Source organism: Engystomops pustulosus, chromosome 1 (assembly GCF_040894005.1).
Source record: "Engystomops pustulosus chromosome 1, aEngPut4.maternal, whole genome shotgun sequence".
Classification (NCBI taxonomy): domain Eukaryota; kingdom Metazoa; phylum Chordata; class Amphibia; order Anura; family Leptodactylidae; genus Engystomops; species Engystomops pustulosus.
The window spans coordinates 24,501,502-24,524,133 of record NC_092411.1 but is presented as its reverse complement, the minus strand read 5'-3'; the positions used below and the strand labels follow the sequence as shown (position 1 = coordinate 24,524,133).

Sequence of the window (22,632 nt, the reverse complement as noted above, 5' to 3'; positions counted from 1 at the left end):
GGTCATCCGGTGTTTCCTTAAAGAACCTCCACACTTCTGAAGATCTAGCCCTCGCCGCAAGAGCCCTCACCACGGGAGCTTCACTAGTTGACAGTGGCGCTGATGCACCAGCTCTGGCCCTGCCTCTCCGTCTGGCCCCACCACTGCCTCTTCCAACCTGTTCAGGTCGAGGACTCTCCTCCGTCTCAGAAGCACTGTGTTCACCCGGCCTCTCAACCCAGCTTGGGTCTGTCACCTCATCATCCTCCGATCCCTCAGTCTGCTCCCCCCTCGGACTTCCTGCCCTGACAACAACTTCCCCACTGTCTGACAACCGTGTCTCCTCATCGTCGGACACCTCTTTACACACTTCCACTACGTCAAGAAGGTCATCATCACCCACAGACTGTGACTGGTGGAAAACCTGGGCATCGGAAAATTGCTCAGCAGCAACCGGACAAGTGGTTTGTGACTGTGGGAAGGGTCCAGAAAACAGTTCCTCAGAGTATGCCGGTTCAAATGCCAAATTTTCCTGGGAGGGGGCAGACTGGGGGGGAGGAGGCTGAGGTGCAGGAGCTGGAGGAGTGGCGATTTCGGTGACATGGGTGGACTGCGTGGAAGACTGACTGGTGGTGGACAAATTGCTCGAAGCATTGTCAGCAATCCACGACATCACCTGTTCGCACTGTTCTGGCCTCAACAGTGCTCTACCACGAGTCCCAGTAACTTCAGACATGAACCTAGGGAGTGTAGCTCTGCGGCGTTCCCCTGCTCCCTCATCAGCAGGTGGTGTCTCACCCCGCCCAGGACCACGGCCTCTGACCCCTGCAGTAGTTGGACGCCCACGTCCCCGCCCTCGTCCTCTACCCCTAGCCCTCGGGTTAAACATTTTTAAAATGAGAGTTATAACTTTATTTTTTTTTTTACTTTTTTTTGTTTTTTTTTGTGTTTTTTTTTTTTTTTTGTGTTTTTTGTTTTTTTTTGAGTTTTTAAAACCAAACAATGCTATCCTATTGCTATGGCTATTTTCTAGCCAAGTATCAAAGGAAGCACAGTACTATGCCAGATGAGATGACACTGAGTTCTTGCCTAATAGAAATCCAACCCCTACTGAATTTTGCCACTTCAGCCTTTGCTATGGATATGTGCGCCACTAAGCGCAGAACACAGCGGTCGCAAGTCCCACTACAAATTGCTCAGAATTGGCAAGTACATGCACTGCAGAAACTACAGTCACCAGCAGATCAACCAGAAATCAAATATATAGAACGCTACTGTAGGCTTCAAGAAGCTGTTTGTATTCTCCTATGGCTATTTTCTAGCCAAGTATCAAAGGAAGCACAGTACTATGCCAGATGAGATGACACTGAGTTATTGCCTAATAGAAATCCAACCCCTACTGAATTTTGCCACTTCAGCCTTTGCTATGGATATGTGCGCCACTAAGCGCAGAACACAGCGGTCGCAAGTCCCACTACAAATTGCTCAGAATTGGCAAGTACATGCACTGCAGAAACTACAGTCACCAGCAGATCAACCAGAAATCAAATATATAGAACGCTACTGTAGGCTTCAAGAAGCTGTTTGTATTCTCCTATGGCTATTTTCTAGCCAAGTATCAAAGGAAGCACAGTACTATGCCAGATGAGATGACACTGAGTTATTGCCTAATAGAAATCCAACCCCTACTGAATTTTGCCACTTCAGCCTTTGCTATGGATATGTGCGCCACTAAGCGCAGAACACAGCGGTCGCAAGTCTCACTACAAATTGCTCAGAATTGGCAAGTACATGCACTGCAGAAACTACAGTCACCAGCAGATCAACCAGAAATCAAATATATAGAACGCTACTGTAGGCTTCAAGAAGCTGTTTGTATTCTCCTATGGCTATTTTCTAGCCAAGTATCAAAGGAAGCACAGTACTATGCCAGATGAGATGACACTGAGTTATTGCCTAATAGAAATCCAACCCCTACTGAATTTTGCCACTTCAGCCTTTGCTATGGATATGTGCGCCACTAAGCGCAGAACACAGCGGTCGCAAGTCCCACTACAAATTGCTCAGAATTGGCAAGTACATGCACTGCAGAAACTACAGTCACCAGCAGATCAACCAGAAATCAAATATATAGAACGCTACTGTAGGCTTCAAGAAGCTGTTTGTATTCTCCTATGGCTATTTTCTAGCCAAGTATCAAAGGAAGCACAGTACTATGCCAGATGAGATGACACTGAGTTATTGCCTAATAGAAATCCAACCCCTACTGAATTTTGCCACTTCAGCCTTTGCTATGGATATGTGCGCCACTAAGCGCAGAACACAGCGGTCGCAAGTCTCACTACAAATTGCTCAGAATTGGCAAGTACATGCACTGCAGAAACTACAGCCACCAGCAGATCAACCAGAAATCAAATATATAGAACGCTACTGTAGGCTTCAAGAAGCTGTTTGTATTCTCCTATGGCTATTTTCTAGCCAAGTATCAAAGGAAGCACAGTACTATGCCAGATGAGATGACACTGAGTTATTGCCTAATAGAAATCCAACCCCTACTGAATTTTGCCACTTCAGCCTTTGCTATGGATATGTGCGCCACTAAGCGCAGAACACAGCGGTCGCAAGTCCCACTACAAATTGCTCAGAATTGGCAAGTACATGCACTGCAGAAACTACAGTCACCAGCAGATCAACCAGAAATCAAATATATAGAACGCTACTGTAGGCTTCAAGAAGCTGTTTGTATTCTCCTATGGCTATTTTCTAGCCAAGTATCAAAGGAAGCACAGTACTATGCCAGATGAGATGACACTGAGTTATTGCCTAATAGAAATCCAACCCCTACTGAATTTTGCCACTTCAGCCTTTGCTATGGATATGTGCGCCACTAAGCGCAGAACACAGCGGTCGCAAGTCCCACTACAAATTGCTCAGAATTGGCAAGTACATGCACTGCAGAAACTACAGTCACCAGCAGATCAACCAGAAATCAAATATATAGAACGCTACTGTAGGCTTCAAGAAGCTGTTTGTATTCTCCTATGGCTATTTTCTAGCCAAGTATCAAAGGAAGCACAGTACTATGCCAGATGAGATGACACTGAGTTATTGCCTAATAGAAATCCAACCCCTACTGAATTTTGCCACTTCAGCCTTTGCTATGGATATGTGCGCCACTAAGCGCAGAACACAGCGGTCGCAAGTCTCACTACAAATTGCTCAGAATTGGCAAGTACATGCACTGCAGAAACTACAGTCACCAGCAGATCAACCAGAAATCAAATATATAGAACGCTACTGTAGGCTTCAAGAAGCTGTTTGTATTCTCCTATGGCTATTTTCTAGCCAAGTATCAAAGGAAGCACAGTACTATGCCAGATGAGATGACACTGAGTTATTGCCTAATAGAAATCCAACCCCTACTGAATTTTGCCACTTCAGCCTTTGCTATGGATATGTGCGCCACTAAGCGCAGAACACAGCGGTCGCAAGTCCCACTACAAATTGCTCAGAATTGGCAAGTACATGCACTGCAGAAACTACAGTCACCAGCAGATCAACCAGAAATCAAATATATAGAACGCTACTGTAGGCTTCAAGAAGCTGTTTGTATTCTCCTATGGCTATTTTCTAGCCAAGTATCAAAGGAAGCACAGTACTATGCCAGATGAGATGACACTGAGTTATTGCCTAATAGAAATCCAACCCCTACTGAATTTTCCCACTTCGGTCTTTGCTATGGATATGTGTGCCACTAAGAGCTAAACACAACGGTAGCAAGTCCCCCTGCTAATTCCTCACAAAATGGTAAAAGATGCAAATTAAAATAAAAAAAGTAGAACGTTATTGTAGCCCTAAGAAGGGCTGTTGGGTTCTTTGAGAATCACTCCTGCCTAACAGTAAGCTAATAGAACACCCTAACGCTTTCCCTGAGCAGCAGCAGCTCTCTCCCTAGCGGCATCCAGAGACAGAATGATCCGAGCAGCGCGGCCAGCGGCTAGTCTATCCCAGGGTCACCTGATCTGGCCAGCCAACCACTGCTATCGACGTGTAAGGGTACCACGTCATGCTGGGTGGAGTGCAGAGTCTCCTGGCTTGTGATTGGCTCTGTTTCTGGCCGCCAAAAAGCAAAACGGCGGGAGCTGCCATTTTCTCGAGCGGGCGAAGTATTCGTCCGAGTAACGAGCAGTTTCGAGTACCCTAATGCTCGACCGAGCATCAAGCTCGGACGAGCATGTTCGCTCATCTCTAATTGCTACCTGTTCTTCCACATCTTTCAATTGTACAGGCGGTCCCCTACTTAAGGACACCCGACTTACATACAACCCATAGTTACAGACGGACCCCTCTGCCCAATGTGACCTCTGGTGAAGCACTCTGGATGCTTTACTATTGTCCCAGACTGCACTGATCAGCTGTAAGGTGTCTGTAATGAAGCTTTATTGATAATCCTTGGTCCAATTACAGCAAAAATTTGGAAACTGCAATTGTCATTGGGACAAAAGAAAAAAAATTGTCTAGAACTTCAATTATAAAATATACAGTTTCGACTTACATACAAATTCAACTTAAGAACAAACTTCCAGACCCTATCTTGTATGTAACCCGGGGACTGCCTGTATTGCCCCCCTGAGGCCACCAATACAGTTGAAAGAAGGAAGGTAGCTTCTCTCCAGGAAGAATGTTGGGTTCAGCAGGAGGACCTCCAAAGCCAATGGAGTTCTGTCCACATCTTCTCATTTTTCTGGCAGTTCCAAAGAGCCAATGAAATGTCACTTTAAAATAGAGAGAAGCATCTTTTAAGTTGCTTGGGACTACAGGAAGATTTGGTGGATTTGGTCCTGTTTGGTGAAATTGGGGCAATGGCCTAAGTGCCCACAGAGAGGGCCCTGATTGCCACCTCTGGCACCCGTGCCATAGGTTCGCCACCACTGCCCTAGATGGAACAAGCAGCCTAATTAGCACACTATACCACCACTCATCTGGTGATAGATTTCCTTTAAGCTTTGTTTTTGCATGTGATTTTGGTACCTCCAAGCAAGTTAAGGTAAATTATTTGGGCTGAATGCTACTAGATTTTTAAAGCACTAATGTATCTTCTTTACGTTATGTCAATGTAAAGATTAATTGATGTATTTTTCTATATGTGACTACTACTTGTATCAATGTCTTTATTTGCTAGGAGTGAATTTCAAAATGGATTAAGGCTGCAATGATAAAGTCAGTCTAGGTATCAGTTCCTTTGGACAGGAAACCCTTTTCTATTTATGGCTAACTTCACACCTGTGGTAGATGCTTTAGGTTATTCAGTATTTAAAGACCTACAGTCAGGCATTTGCACGTAGATCGTCCTATGCAGATATCAGCCATGAAACTCTTCCTTCTTCTTCTTCTTTCTGCAATGTATCTGCTGACCTCTAAAGGTAAGAACTATATATGGTTATTGCTTTACCACTTCACAATTAGGAATCATGTTCATCTGGATAAGCCCCAAGTTTTATGTAGACTGTAAATGCACCTATAGGTTTCTATGGGGCAAACATTGCTTCTGTTATAAGGCTGAAATCATCATCATTATCTGCTCCCTGCTCTGTCCCTCCCCTTCTCTTTTTCCTCAGTCATTTATGGAGCCATTAGCTGACTCCATGCTTGAAAAAATTCTCTGTCAGTTCATGGCTGTAAGAGTTAGAGGAGGGAGGAGCAGTGCACAGAGGAGATAGTGATGATGACGCAACAGGGACTGCAACACCCCTGTGACTCAATGCAGCTTCCTGGCAGGGAGACTTACTCCATTACTGCATTCCCTTTTTTGATTTTGGGAACCATTTCCCACTGCCATCGTGCCAAGTAACAATTGCCCCACGACCCGAACCTGTCCTTAAATGGGAACACTGCCCCAAATCTTTTTTTACCCGGTCTAAGGGTAATGGCTCAGTGTATCCCTCAAGGAAAAAAAAAGATGCATTTAGGGAATACTAGGGCATTCCCAGACACATAGGGGCTCATTTACTAAGGGTTGCATGCTGCACTTTGCACCTTTTTCAGTGAATGCACGGCTGTGATAGGTATTTAACAGGTGTCTGCGCTGGGATTGTGTCGATCATTTTTTGACGTAGCTGCGTTGGCTTCCATGTGACACAAATTGAGGTGCGTGCCGACGGATTGACTTATTTGGACTGAGTGCGGGATTTAAGATTTAAATTGTGTTGCACAAGCACTTACATACACCGGGAAGAAGATGGCGAACTCCGCCGGACTGGAGCGGGGATGCGACACATGCAGGAAATCGGGCGCACAATCTTAGTGAATCGCGGCGCAGTGCATTTTGTTGAACTCGGGGGACGGAGTAAGTAAATGTGCCCCATAGGGTTCATTAGAACTTTTTTACATCACAGCATTAATTTCTACTATACTACTTGGTGGAGTCATTTATGCCTCTGTTATTTTACCTGTCCCTTCTGTTAGCTTTTGTCTCGCACTATCCTATCTTCTTTTGCATCATTGCATCTGGTATATCTACGGTAGTGCCTTCATCAATGATACAGCTTTTGACCAACGAGTTTGGCCACCTTAAGATATGAGATTATTTGTTATACTGGGACTGTACATAATTGACTTACCCGGTCACATAGCTCATGCGCCCGAGTCCTGCATCTGTTGCTTCCCCGCCAAGGTCCGCCGGAGTTCACCTTCTTCTTCCCGGTGCATGTAAGTGGGTGTCTTGCGACACAATTTGAAAGGTTAAATCCTGCACGTAGTCCGAATTCGTCGGATCGTCCGGCGGCCTGCCCCCGGCGCCGATACGCCAAAATTCCATTGTGTGCGACACAATCCCTGGCGCGATGCGGCGCGAATCGGAAATCGCCGAAATATCCAACCAATGTGCGACCGCAGGACCCTTAGTAAATGAGCCAGTAAATGAGCCCCAGTGTTGCATTGAGACAATATTTTATCCAGTTAAGCTCATTTTGTCTATATGTAGCTTTTTGCCAGTTTCTGGTTTTTGATTTTTGTTTTATCTCGACTATGCAATGTTGTCATTTATTTTCATATTTAACATTCCTTGGGGGCTTTTTCCCCCTTAATTATATTATGATAAATTAAATCTTATGTTTTAATAAGTTTCTGCCCACTTGTATTCTATATTGTTATTATCCTGGCATTACCTGGCTTTCTGTGTATTTCATCCTGGCAGGGAGACTTTTTTAATCAACTTTTATAAGTGAGTGGAACTAGTAATGTTAATTAATAATGTAATAATTAAGCCATGTTAATTATAAAAGCAGCAGCAAAACAATGTTACATTTTCAAATTATAAAAACTGTTATAAAGACAATGCAGGGTGCCCCAGATTATTGGAGACTGGTGCAGGGTCTTCAACAATCTGGTGCAAATATAATTTTCGTAATTTATAATCTTTACCCATACTAAAGAAAAGTGGAATTCCAAAATCAAGATATCAATATGAACATCAAAACACCAGTGTACAGTTATCTGGATTATTCTAATCCCCGTTACAAGAAAGGTTTGGCAGGGATGTGACTGGTCAACCTCTTGTCATGTGACTAGAGATTCTAACTGTCATCCGCACCACATATAACACTCACAATCTGACATATTTCTATTGGCTTCACAGGAACATGTGACTAGACTAACAGCAGTACCTGTATATTCTGGTTCCGTGTTACCTTACTAAATCCACTTCATGCTTATATAATTTATTCTTATGTAACAACCTGACGCGGCCCTGAGAAACACTCTATTTCTTTTATATTCTATAACATATTTGCAATTTGATCATGAATTTTATGGATGAGTTTTGTCTTATGTTGATCTATAAAGGGATCCTGTCATCACAAAGATCATTTTTACATGATGACAGGCTGCTTTAAAGTTGAGCTGATATAAACGTGGGGAGGCAGCAGGGGAGATGCTGAGTGAGGTTCATGTCATTGATGCAGGTTGCATTGAAGAGAAGTTGACTTTGGTTGTTTGAACAATCCTCACAGGGGTGCAACATCCATAAGGCGAGTTGAGCCTCTTGCCTCAGGAAGCACAAATTGCAGCAAGATGGAGGGCAGCATCGGGGCTCAGTCATTTACTATAACGCAGCACCTGACACCTAAAACTAGTTTGTCTTCATTCTGCGTATGACACATTGGGGGAGATTTATCATAAGTCTCTAAGAGCAGAACTGTTCTAGTAGCCTATGGAAACCAATCAGAGCTCAGCTTTCATTTTCCCACAGCTATTTCTAAAATTTAAGCTGGGCTCTGATTGGTTTCGATGGACAACTAGAACAGTTTTACCTCAGAAACTTGATAATAAATATCCCCCATTGCATGGAGAACCCACTTACTAAAAAAATAATATGATATGTTACTACTGTCTGGGACAGGGGAGGCACAATTCTATAGCTCACCTCAAGCAGCTATGGATAGATTCATAAAATTCAAAAAAATTTGTCATTTCTCTACTCTGTATATATATTGTTAAATGTTTGTTCCAAGAACAGTCTCCCCAGATCCTTTCTGATTAAAATGGAAGATTCCCTTGGGTTTATCTTTTCTGTTGCTCTCTCCATTTCCCTTTTGCTGGATTCCCACCATAGACCCTGCTCCACTCTCGTGTCCGAGGTCCGCCGAAGATCCTACACTGGGAATTGCAGAAGAATAAAATACAATTTACTCGGGCATTTTTATATTAAATTTTTACTCTTTATTCTTTACCGTATATACTCGTGTATAAGCCAAGTTTTTCAGCACAAAAAATGTGTTGAAAAATTACACCTCAGCTTATACACGAGTCAATAAAAAACAAAAACTTACAAAATCACCTTCCAGCATCCCCGATGCTTGTCGCGGGTCCTCTTCTGTCTTCTCTCCACTATGATGTGGCCACAGGTGAGGTCATACTATGTGCCGGCTGGCTGTTACACTGGAAAGAAGACAGAAGAGGGCTATATACTAAAGGGGGCTGGCTGTAAACTTAAGGGGGCTGCCTAGTGGTATACTAGTGGGGCTGGCTGGCTATATACTACTGGGGGCTGGCTATATACTACTGGGGCAGGCTGGGCTTGCTATATACTACTGGGGGCTAGCTATATACTACTGGGGGCAGGCTGGGCTGGCTATATACTACTGGGGGCTGGCTATATACTACTGGGGGTGGGCTGGCTGGCTATATACTACTGGGGACTGGCTGGCTATATACTGAGGGGGGTGACCAATGCATTTCCCACCCTCGGCTTATACTCGAGTCAATAGGTTTTCCCAGTTTTTGGTGGTAAAATGAGGTACCTCGGCTTATACTCGGGACGGCTTATACTCAAGTATATACGGTATGTTTAATTTGTATGCACACGTGCATTTGGATATGTCTGTTTGATGTAACAAAGGCTTATCCACTGGAAAAGTGTCATGTTTGGGAAATAATGTTTTACAGAATTCTGTGACCACTTGGTGGCAGAGTAGAAGAATATTTTCCAGGCTCATTTACTAATCTCGCATGCTGTAATTTGGGACATAATCGTGCATCCACTATCTATCATGATGCTGTGGGACTCTTTGTCTGGATATTTCTACTGATTTGTTTGATATATGCTCTTTAGTTTGTCCCAATACACATCAGGGGATGGTGTGGGACATACTTACCCCATTTTTGCGGCGTTACAAAGTGAGTGAGGCTCCTGATGTTCTTTTTTTTTTCTTTTACTAGAGAAATGGGGCTCTGTCAGGAAGTCCAAAACTGCGGCAAGGGGATTAAAAATAGTTGTCGGACAACAGCTTTAAATACAGGAGGAGCAGGGGAATTATGGGAATTCATCTTTATTACATGCATAATACATGTGTATTACCATTACACAGGTGCAGATGTTGGGATCTATCATGGAAAAGAAGCCAAACAAAACTCCAGGCCCTACATGGCTTATCTATCCATTTCAGATGGGACGAGCATATCATTATGTGGAGGAACTCTGATCAAACCTAACTGGGTGCTGACTGCTGCTCATTGTAAAGAGTAAGTACAGAGAAACCCCCCTGAGATTAGTGAAAATGAGGGCAATTGACATCACATATAATAATTCATGTAATTTAATACTTTTGAGATATTTGCTTTAATTTCTTAAAAGAAATCTACCACCAGGATGAAGGATTGTAAACCCAGCATACTGACAAACTGGTGCGTGCCCCCTCTGGCAGTATACGCTCTTCTTTTAGCTTCTTATGTCCTTGTTTTTAAGAAAAAAAAAGGTTTTAAGAATTATGCAAATGAGCCTGAGGGGCTACAGGCTCCATTAACATGGAACCTGGAGCCTCTCAGGCTCATTTGCATAATTTTAGAAGCCTTATTTTGTTAAAACCAAGGAATCTAAAAGATGAGCAGACACCAGTATCCATTCCAAGCTTTCTGTATTTATGAATAAGTTAATAAACAGCCCAAATTTACTTGTGCCCGTATAAACATAATCCTATCGTTCACTACCCCATCAGATCTCATGTACACGGCCACATTATATTCTTGGTGGAGTAATGTGGAATCTGTAAAAAGAACATGTACAGTGCATATCTTATTATTTATTCACTACTGTATATGGATAAAAACATTGGGTGCTATATCTTTAACCCCTTAAGGAGCGAGGGTCATTGGTGCCCGAATGTCCAGGTCAATTTTTGACGATCTGTTATGCCCTTCTTTAACCGGTTCGCGACCGCCCGCCGTGTATTGTTGCTGACCATGTCCATCCCTTTATGACCACAATGTACACAACATCTGATGGCTACTTTCAGCAGGATAATGTGCCATGTCATCTCAGACTGGTTTCTTGAACATGACAATGAGTTCACTGCACTCAAATGTCGCAGATTTGTCGGCTGCACATCCATGATGCGAATCTCCCGTTCCACCACATCCCAAAGATGCTCTATTGGATTGAGATCTGGTGACTGTGGAGGCCATTTGAGTGCAGTGACCTCATTGTCATGTTCAAGAAACCAGTCTGAGATGATTCCAGCTTTATGACATGGCGCATTATCCTGCTGAAAGTAGCCATCAGATGTTGGGTACATTGTGGTCATAAAGGGATGGACATGGTCAGCAACAATTGGTACCAAGGGGCCCAAAGAGTGCCAAGAAAATATTCCCCACACCATGACACCACCACCACCAGCCTGAACCGTTGATACAAGGCAGGATGGATCCATGCTTTCGTGTTGTTGACGCCAAATTCTGACCCTACCATCCGAATGTCGCAGCAGAAATCAAGACTTATCAGACCAGGCAACGTTTTCCAATCTTCTACTGTCTAACTTGTGCAAATTGTAGCCTCAGTTTCCTGTTCTTAGCTGAAAGGAGTCGCACCCGGTGTGGTCTTCTGCTGCTGTAGCCCATCTGCCTCAAAGTTTGACGTACTGTGCGTTCAGAGATGCTCTTCTGCCTACCTTGGTTGTAACGGGTGGCGATTTGAGTCACTGTTGCCTTTCTATCAGCTCGAACCAGTCTGCCCATTCTCCTCTGACCTCTGGCATCAACAAGGCATTTCCGCCCACAGAACTGCCGCTCACTGGATGTTTTTTCTTTTTCGGACCATTCTCTGTAAACCCTAGAGATGGTTGTGCGTGAAAATCCCAGTTGATCAGCAGTTTCTGAAATACTCAGACCAGCCCTTCTGGCACCAACAACCATGCCACGTTCAAAGGCCACAAATCACCTTTCTTCCCCATACTGATGCTCGGTTTGAACTGCAGGAGATTGTCTTGACCATGTCTACATGCCTAAATGCACTGAGTTGCCGCCATGTGATTGGCTGATTCGAAATCAAGTGTTAACGAGCAGTTGGACAGGTGTACCTAATAAAGTGGCCGGTGAGTGTATATACATCTTTCTTTCTTATGTCTGGCCGCGTTTTTTTGTAGCTTCAACAAGTGACTTTGCCCTATTATCCTACTAAAGCACCTCATAACTACCACTATCCAAATTGAGTCCTACATATAGTTTTTTTTCATATTACAACTCCCCCCCCAGCAACTTAACCCATCCCACCAGATCGCTCCCCCCACCCCAAAAAAAAAAAGAAAAGAAAATTCCCTCCTTCTCGTTCGCTCCTCACCTTTCCGATCCTCTACTGTAGCAACATCCTACGTACATCAGCAAATATCACTTCTAAATGGGACAATCCTTCTTAACCAGATATTTTCAGGGGAATATCTAATACTCCATGATCTTCATGTTTGATCAAATCTTTGTATTTTTCTTATATTTTTCGATAACTTAGCTTTACATATCATAACAATTTTTACTTTATTTTTTTTATGAGATGTGAGACTTGATTAAGTTTCATTAATTAATTTTGTTTTTCTTTATAAAATTTGCCAATAATTGACTACAAATGTTAAAAAATTAGCTTTTTTTGTCATTTTTCAATTAGATTTTTTTAGGTAGCCTTTAATATGATATATGGATTGTGCATGGATGCCTAATTGAAATCTACCATTTGTTTTCATGCAAACATACCTTGAGGATGCTGTAGCTACACTGATGCGGAAACATAATCCATAAATTGAGTGGTTTTGCTGAAAAGACAATTATAAAATTATGATAATGGGGCTCTGTTGCTCCTGTGGCTGCTCCGGTGCTTCTCCTCTTACCCTAATTATGCACTACTCCAGAGAACAATGTATTCACTGTGCACCACCCCCAAGCTGCTGTGTATGAGTCATCCAGCACAGGTTGATTAGTACTGTCTGGACAGTTCAGAAAGCTCCGTGTAACGTGTTTATGAACAGCAAGCAGCATACAACCCAGCTTTCCCAAGGTCCTGAATTTAATAATTGTTTTTTAAGCAAAACCACTCAGATCAGGGATTAAACAAGATATGTTTCTGCATCAGTGTAGCTACAGCAATCTCAAGGTATGTTTGGTTCACAATGCATGAAAACAAATGGTAGATTTCCTTTGATGAAAGTTTGTAAACCAAGCACACTTACTGGTGTGTGCCCCATCTAACAGGATCTGCTCTTCTTTTAGCTTCCTCGGCCCTTGTTTTTATGAAAAAAAAAGTTTTAAAAAAATGACAGTATGTAAATGAGCCTGAGTGGCTCTGTGTTCCATAGATGTCAATGGAGCCTGGAGCCCCTTAGGCTCATTTGCATAACATTTAAAATGTTAAAAGAAAAAACAAGGGCTTTATAAGCTAAAAGAAGAGCAGATCCTGCCAGACGGGGCACACACCTGCATGTAAGTGTGCTTGGTTTACAACCTTTCATCAACGGAAATTTGTTTTCATGCATTGTGAACCAAACATACCTTGAGATTGCTGTAGCTGCACTGATGCAGAAACATATCTTGTTTAATCCCTGAACCAAGTGGTTTTGCTTAAAAACAATAATTAAATTCAATACTTGAGCCTGGCGGAAGCTTTACTTTAACAGAACCAGAGATATCCACTTAAAGTTACAATCAGGAATAGAAAGCTGTATATAAAAATAAATTTCTTTAGTACAGTGTAAAATATTAATATCATTAAAATTACTTTAGCATAGGGTGAGACCATATGATTACATGTATATGATATTTTGTTATTCTTAAAGTATTCATGTAGGATAAACAAATATAAATCCATGATAGTATTATGTTATTATTAAATACGTAGTAGAATATATGTGTATATATAATGTGTATATGTATATAATGTATATATGTATGTATAATATATTGATATGCTTTATATTGGGAATCATAGACATAATGAATGAGATAGTTGGGGATATTCCATTGTACATAAAGGCAGATGGTATATGGTCAGTTGCCTTTGGTAAAATGAAAATTCCTTTATTATATTGAACTATTGTCAATTATCTTGGTTTGTCCTGGTACATTATGGTTTCATAGTTCTTACCGAATATTGCTATCTGCCAGATGAGTCAACTTCTAGATGTTAATAGTTATGTATATATAAGCTAATTAGTTTAAGTTTACATATTTATGAAGCAGAATGAGATCATCTATGGTCCTCAGATGGTATATGGAGTAACATAAACCAATAGGAGATTGGGAATAATCACTTGGGAAATGTTAGTTTGTGTATAAAGAGTTACCATACAAGAGACGGTTTGAGAGGGAGAGTGTGAGTAGGAGAGAGACATCATTGGAAACCACCATCAGTCTTTTGTCTCCATGTCTCCACACCACAACAAAGACTCTTCACTCTTTCAAGCTTTGCTCCACACCATGTTGCAAGACTGTTACTTTACTTTTTATTTTACTTTTTGTAATTTTTATCTATATTTTTAAACCCAAATTGTATTGTTACTTTATTTTTGTTGAAGTCCGTTAAAGGGAACCTGTCAGCAGGGACCTCATTTTTCACTAATTGCATTGTAATTTGTATTACAATATAATTGTGTGTTATAACTTACTCTTGCTCCCTGACAAAATCCTGGGGTAGTCACAGGGGCTGGGCTTTGGTTTGGATGCATTTCAAAAAACAACATGTGGCTTGCCTGTGTTACCCACTCCTCTTGTGCACACCTTTGTGCTCCTGTACAGCTCCACCTCCTGCTTCTTCTCAGAGGTCACAGCCTGGTCAGCCTGACATCAGTGGGGGGGGGGGGAGCTGTACAGGAGCACAAACATGGAAACAGCCTGCAGCTCAAACAGGTCACATGTTGTTTTTTGAAATGCATCCAAACCAAAGTCCAGCCCCTGTGACTACCCCAGGATTTTGTCAGGATGCAAGAGTAAGTTATAACACACAATTATATTGTAATGCAAATGCTTAGAAAAGGCAGAAAGGCAGATTTGCACTGCAGGTGTCTTGGGCTTTTACAATCTGTCTTTAGTGAAAAATGAGGTCCCTGGTGACAGGTTCCCTTTAAATGTCTTTTACTTTTCATCTGCAACCAAGGATTGCTTCTGATTTTTTGAACATTGCTCACCATCGTGGTTCTTAATTTTCAAATTAAGAATTGCAAGAAATATCTATGTATTTTGATATTTAACAAAGAGGAGATTCTTCTGTTTAATATGACACAAGAATTGTGTTTCTAGGTGCCAGGGTTCAGGAGATATGGCTGTTTGAAGTTGGCCACTGTCATAACGTTTATAACCATCCTTTCTGCACAGGGCAGGTGCAAATAGGATGTATAAAGATTAAAGGGGACGTATTGTATGTTATTCAAGAACAAAGAAACAACGGAAGGGCTCCAGCAAAAACAGGTGAAGATTCCAAGTAGCTTAAAAAGTGTCAAAAAGAATTTATTAAATCCAGGTTAAAAAAGCACTTGCAAGTGCAAGGGAAACGAACATGGATACACTATGGAATGACACAACAAAACAGAGCTTGCGGTAACGCGTTTCGGACTAACGCAGCCTAGTTCTTACTCATACCTAGCTCAAGTTAGGTTACTTGAGCTAGGTATGAGTAAGGACTAGGCTGCGTTAGTCCAAAACGCGTTACTGCAAGCTCTGTTTTGTTGTGTCATTCCATAGTGTATCCATGTTTGTTTCCCTTGCACTTGTAAGTGCTTTTTTAACCTGGATTTAATAAATTCTTTTTGACACTTTTTAAGCTACTTGGAATCTTCACCTGTTTTTTCTGGAGCCCTTCCGTTGTTTCTTTGTTCTTGAATCATAGCCTATGTGGCGGGACCGATACCGGATTGGACCCTTGGACTCCGTGCACACTGTCATTTTGAGGCTGAATAGGATCGTTGTGGGGTGAGCTGTTTTCCACTATTTTTCTATTGTTGTATTGTATGTAGAGATGAGCGAGCACTAAAATGCTCGGGTACTCGTTATTCGAGACAAACTTTTCCCAATGCTCGAGTGCTCGTCTCGAATAACGAACCCCATTGAAGTCAATGGGAGACTCGAGCATTTTTCAAGGGGACCAAGGGTCTGCACAGGGAAGCTTGGCCAAACACCTGGGACCTCAGAAAAGGATGGAAACACCACGGAAATGGACAGGAAACAGCAGGGGCAGCATGCATGGATGCCTCTGAGGCTGCTTAATCGCACCATTATGCCAAAATTATGGGCAACAGCATGGCCATGACAGAGTGACCGAATGAGGCTAGATAGCATCTAAAACATGCAATAATTGACCCTGACACTATAGGGGACTATGCAGAGGCAGCGGCAGCAGTGGCAGGCTAGAGAGTCTCATGGCGACATACCCTAAATGGACTCAGGTTTCACCAAAGGAGGTGAAATGATTTCCTATGTGAACAAAAGGTTGACGGTATATTTAGTCGATAACACAGCATGGTGACGACATAGTGACCAAGTTCCATAACGTATCTGGTGAAACACCCGAAAAATGAGCCTGACACAGCTCGTTTGATAAGGGGATGATGTGCTGCATATCCTCTCGTGCTCCAGCGTCTGGGGTATAGAGAGTTGAAATGAGACATTGGTGGACGCTGTGGAGGATCGTGGAGGCAAAATGGACAGGAAACAGCAGGGGCAGCATGCATGGATGCCTCTGAGGCTGCCTAATCTTGGGATGGAGCTGGCGGTCCACTGCCAGGCGAGATTTCGCCTGTCCAAGCCCCTGTCTCTCGGTACTAGCTGCACTACTAATGCCAGCAAGCCCAGCCACAAGCAAACAAAAGAAAGGAAAATATAACGCTATTGTCGGCCTAAGTAAGCCGTTGGGGTTCTCCTATGGCTATTATCTAGCCTACACTGAAAGCACACTGCTTTGCAATATGACTTTGAGGTATAAAAAGAAATAAAGGTAAAAAAAAATAAATCAGCAGACTGTGCCTAATTCTAATCAAACCCCACTTCGGTGTTTGAGGTGGATATGTGTGTCACTAAGAGCTAAACACAACGGTCGCAAGTCTCCTTGCAAATTCCTCACAATATGGTACTAGCTGTACTACTAATGCCAGCAAGCCCAGCCACAAGCAAACAAAAAAAAGTAAAATAAAACGTTATTGTAGCCCTAAGAAGGGCTGTTGGGTTCTTGTTGAATCACTCCTGCCTAACACTATTCTAATAGAACAGCCTAACGCTTTCCCTGACCAGCAGCAGCTCTCTCCCTAGCGGCATAAAGACAGAGAATGATCCGAGCAGCGCAGGCAGGGGCTAGTCTATTCCGGGGTCACCTGATCTGGCCAGCCAACCACTGCTATCGGCATGCTGGGTGGAGTGCAGAGTCTCCTGGCTTGTGATTGGCTCTGTTTCTGGCCGCCAAAAAGCAAAACGGCGGGAGATGCCATTTTCTCGAGCGGGCGAAATACTCGTCCGAGCAACGAGCAGTTTCGAGTACGCTAATGCTCGAACGAGCATCAAGCTCGGACGAGTATGTTCGCTCATCTCTAATTGTATGTTATGATGGTACAAAATGGAACAAATTCAGGTTTTTATTTGTCAATTTTACGATCTTGGAATTTTTATCCTCCTTCCCAGTACATTGCACGGAATACTAAATATGACACTAGGAAGTATAATAATAATGGAATATTTGTGTTTTAATGAAATATAATCCTTTCTTTTAGGCCCGATGAAAAACTATTGGTGGTACTTGGAGCTCATTCACACGATCTCTATGCACATGAAGATGGAAGACAGATTATTTCTGTTGAGCAGTATATCCGCCATCCGAAGTATAAGAGCACAAAGTTTTACAATGATCTTCTGCTATTGAAAGTAATGATCTATTAATCATTGATAGATGGATATAAATAGTGAAGTGTCAGCACTCCAATTTATGTAGAAAAGTGGTGATCCTTTATTGCATCAAACAGCGACGTTTCGGTGCAAATCTACACCTTTTTCAAGCCGAAACATCGCTGTTTGATAGAATAAAGGAATACCACTTTTCTACATAAATTGGATTGCTGCCTCTTCACTATTTATATCGGGGTCCCATGCCAAGGGATCATCGGCTACTGCACCAACCATCGGCTTGTGCTGCTCTGGACTTTCCAAATTTTAGATAGATAGATAGATAGATAGGTTACACCAAATTTTTAGTGAAGCGATTCAACTAACTGGTAGGACCTAAGCATATAGAATATATAAAAATGCATAGAAAAAAACTCGACTCTGCCCTTAACCCCTTAAGGACGCAGCCATTTTACAGCTTAAAGGAAACCTACCACTTGAAATGGCAGGTTTAAGAAGAAAACACCGAGCACCAGCTCAGGGTGAGCTGGTGCCGGAGCTTATTTTTGTTAGTGTTTTAAACCGCTGTATCGCGGTTTAGAACACTTTTTAAACTTTATAGCCGGCGCAGGGAGGTACGCGCTCGGCGCTTACCATGCGCGCGACTGTGTGCGCGGCTACATAGGAGGTGAAGGAGAGCCGCGCGCATGGTAAGCGCCGAGCGCGTACCTGCCTGCGCCGGCTATAAAGTTTAAAAAGTGTTCTAAACCGCGATACAGCGGTTTAAAACACTAACAAAAATAAGCTCCGGCACCAGCTCACCCTGAGCTGGTGCTCGGTGTTTTCTTCTTAAACCTGCCATTTCAAGTGGTAGGTTTCCTTTAAGGCTCAGCCCCATTTTTTCGATTCTGACTTGCATAACTTTATATGGTTATAGCTTTTGAACACTGTTACTTATCAAAGCAATTCTGAGATTGTTTTTTTCCCCACACGTTGTACTTCATTTTAGTGGTAAATTTTGGCTGATAAGTTTTGTGTTAAAAATATATCCGCCACTGAGCGCTAAGGGGTTAATGCTGACGGAAGGGTTGAGCGCTCACCCCTCCTCTCTCCAGTACCTGACTACGAGCTCACCTGGGTCAGGGCTTAATTAGTTTCATTGTTTTCTTTTGCAGTTGTCACATGCAGCAAGGACTGACCCTAAAGTAAAGACCCTTCCTGTATCAAAGACGTATAAAGATGTGAAAGCAGGAAGGGTCTGCGAGACAGCGGGATGGGGACTGACGGAGAAGGAGGAATATGCTAAATATCTAATGGAAGTGAAAGTCACAACTATAAACAGGGAGGAATGTAATAAACGTCTAGAAAAGGAAAATCTGACAGTCAATGGAAACATGATCTGCACCGGTGTGGGACCTGAAAAACAGGACTCCTGTTCTGTAAGTTTGGAAAGCTGGTTTAAAGGAAATCTACCATTTGATTTTATGCTTTATTAACCAAACATACCTTGAGAATGCTGTAGCTACACTGATGCAGAAACATATCTTGTTTAATCCCTTAACTGAGTGGTTTTGCTGAAAAAAATCAAAGTTCAAGATAATGAGTCTCTGACACTCCTGTGCCTGGCTCAGCGCTTCTCCTCTTGCACTGCTTCAGTGAACAATGTAATCACTGTCTTGTATCTGACAGGCAGAAGAAATCAATCGCTGCAACATCCCCTGTATATGAGTCATCCAACACAGGTTGATTAGTCCTGTCTGGAAAGTTCAGGAAGCTCCGTTTAATGTGCTCATGAATGACAAGCAGCATGCAACCCAGCTTTCCTAAGGTCCTGAACTTTATATTTTTTTTTTTTAGATAAACCACTCAGCTCAGGGATTAGTGTCGCTACAGCATTCACAAGGTAAGTTTGGTTCATAATGCAAGAAAGCAAATGGTAGATTTCCATTAATGAATATTTGGTTGTAGAACACAAAACCAACGAGCCAGTTATGACCACAGTACACACAGGGCAATGTATGTAGGGCTGGAGACCTAAGAGCCCTGTACAATGACAAAGGGAGGTAGGTGAAATTTACGGACACAAAGCGGCTGGTGTAGGTCTCCTCCCGGCTGAAATTACTTGGTGAATCGGGGGTTCTCTTAATGGCAGAAGACACAGGGAAATAAGTGGACAAGCAGCTCATGACACTTTCCTTCAGTGCTCGTCAGTTACAATCTTCCATACACAATGGAGGCACAGTTCACTCTCTGTACCCAATACTAAGAGCTGAGCAGCTACTTACCATGTCCTTACTATGTTCCACAATTCTCCTCCCAAATCCAGTACCTCTATGTGCTGTACGTTGTACAGAAGAGTGTGCGGTGTATGTATTCAGCATTGCTCTAGCTTTTGAGAATGGGATTTAGTTCTGGATTAATACTGCTCCATTTAAACACTTGAATATTAGTGATGTGCGGATCCAAACTGCTGATCAGCCAGAAGCTCGGGTTCACGTCCGGCTAACTACCCGTCCTCCACCCATGCCGAATTTCTGGTGTTTACTCTTTTAATGCAGACTGTATGTGTTACCGTTGGGGGTGAGTGTTCAGGCTCGGATACTTGAACAGGTCCACTCATCCCTAATGAATCTTAAAGGGAACCTGTGATCAGCAGCTGGGCTAATAAACTGTTACCAAAATATTCTCAGACACTACAACATCATTTTTGGTTGTTTTCATGGCCCAGTGTGGGGGCATCAACCTGAAAATCAAGATGGGAATTAATTGTATAAAGTCAAGGGGGCGGAGAAAGTAACACTGAAGTCAAGGTGGGGAGCTCTGAATGCCTCCTCCTCTGTGATTGATATCATGCACCGGACATCAGGAGATCTGGTTAGTGATGTTTCTGGATGCAGGTCCATCAATTACAATGAAGGGGGCTTTCAGAGGAAGAGAGAGCTTGACTTTGTGTTATAATCCCCTCCTCCTTGACTTTATACAACCAGTTTACATCTGAATTCAAAGCTGATGGATGATGCCATCACACTGGGTCATGAAAGAAACATCATCTGGAAGGTGTTGAGCTGTTAAGCAACATACTGCTAGTGGTGTATTAGGTCAATTTCTGCTGACAGGTTCCCTTTAAGCTTTTTGCAGCCTCTATCAATATTTTCTTGAGAATTGTCATGTATTAAGCTTTGTCCATCTTGGCATCAGATGGTATGTTCAGGATGATGTGCAGTGCTGACTGTCCACCACACAAAGCACTGGTGTCGGGTTCCCCCACTAGTTGGGTTCCCCATCACAAGCTTACCTATAGCCACCTTGTCTGGCCATGTTAACACAAACCCCTGCTGCGTATTCTTCACCCTTCTTAAAGGAACAGGGCATGTACCAGCAATGGTGTTCCCAATGTGCACCTGTTGCTATATAGTCCACATTTCCCTGCTTTCTAGAGCTTGAGGTCCCTAGTCTGACTAGTCCTGCTGTATGGTATCTTCCTCTATTCACTACCTGCCTGTGACCCCCTCGGCTTGTTCTGTGACTCTGCTCTTGATCTGTGCTTGTTGGTACACGACCCAGCTTGTATTCTGATCCTGTACTGCCCCTCATGACTCTCTGCTGGTTTCCTGGCTCTGCTTGTACGCCGCTTGAATTTCGACCAACCTTGACCATTCTCTTGCCTGACCCCTTGGTACCATGTAGTAATATCTCTGTGCCTGATGGGCCAGGTGCTATCCTCTCTGGGACCTCCACAGGAGGTAGAGGCTTTGCAACCTCTCCACAGCAGATCCCTCTATATGGGGTGAAGACCGGACAGGTCCAGGGACAACAACCTTAGTGTGTGGCCCAAAGTCAATCCAGGAGGATAGTACATTGGGCTCACAACACTGCTGCTTCTTCTATTAAAGGGCATCTACCATCAGGATGAAGGACTGTATGAAAATGAGCGTGAGGGTCTACAGTCTCTCATTCTGGTCATAGATGTGTTTTAAGTTTTCAATTAAAAGATGAACTGCTCCTGTTGCTTTATATTGTCTTCCATGCTGTTGCCTCTAAGTGAATGAAACAGAGATAGGGTAGCAGAGAAGATTTCATGGCAACTTTGAGGCAACCTTTTGTGGATTTCTGAAATTAGGGGACAAATAAGGATGTTGTCTACAATAGGTGATACATAAATAGTGTTATCAGTAATGTATATATACACGTGACTGCCTATGCTGAAAATTCTCCCCAAATTGACATTTTCAATTTATTGCACAAGTTTGAAATATCTATCAATCGAATGTCTTTATTTATACAGGGAGATTCTGGCGGCCCCTTGATATGTGACGGTGTCTTGAGAGGAGTTCTGTCTTTTGGGAACGAACATTGTGGGATGCATAATGGCGCGGCGGTGTACACTCGTCTGACTAAGGAATACCTAGAATGGATAGATAAAGAGACAGCAAAGTAATAACAAAGTATCTTCACCCTTTCACTGCTTATTATCGCTTATTAATTCCAGTCTGAGAAATGAATTGATTTATTATTTCCCATATTAAAGAAATATTCTGCTTTATCCAATTAAACTTGACTTTTTGTATCATTTTTAAAAGAGATGGAAGTCACACAACAGAAAGGTTAGAGAAGCCAAAAGGCAACATGAAGGCAACGTGGCAATCATTTTTATACTTTTGCCCAGATAAAATATGATTTTTTTCTAGGCGCTGCCATCTTGTCTGAGCTCTGACAGTATTTAGTGATCTGCTTTGTTGCAGCTTCATAATAATATATGTATTTTTTTTAATTTATATTGCGCCATCATATATTGTAGCGCCTTAGCGTCGTGACCAAAGGCAGTAATGGCCTGGAACCAATGGAGAGTGTTTTAGGCATGGACATTGCAGGGAGGGAGAGAGAGAAGATAAGCTGTGACATCATCTATTGTCAGTAGTCATGTAATGATGGGTCAGTGTTATCTATATAGAGGTCATTGTGCAGGGAGGGGGAGGAGATAAGCTGTGACATCATCTATTGTCAGTAGTGATGTTATGATGGGTCAGTGTTATCTATATA

General features: G+C 42.6%; 1 protein-coding gene across 1 annotated transcript; it reads left to right on the top strand.

The window, feature by feature from the left end:
• Nucleotides 1–5,185: 5,185 nt before the first annotated feature.
• LOC140067019 (granzyme B-like) lies at nucleotides 5,186–22,145 on the top strand. Its single transcript, XM_072113888.1, has 5 exons — nucleotides 5,186–5,402; nucleotides 9,846–9,999; nucleotides 17,484–17,634; nucleotides 18,768–19,031; nucleotides 21,878–22,145. Exons 1-5 carry the CDS (start codon nucleotides 5,333–5,335, stop codon nucleotides 22,028–22,030), a joined length of 792 nt encoding a protein of 263 aa, XP_071969989.1. The 5' UTR covers nucleotides 5,186–5,332; the 3' UTR covers nucleotides 22,031–22,145.
• Nucleotides 22,146–22,632: the final 487 nt, after the last annotated feature.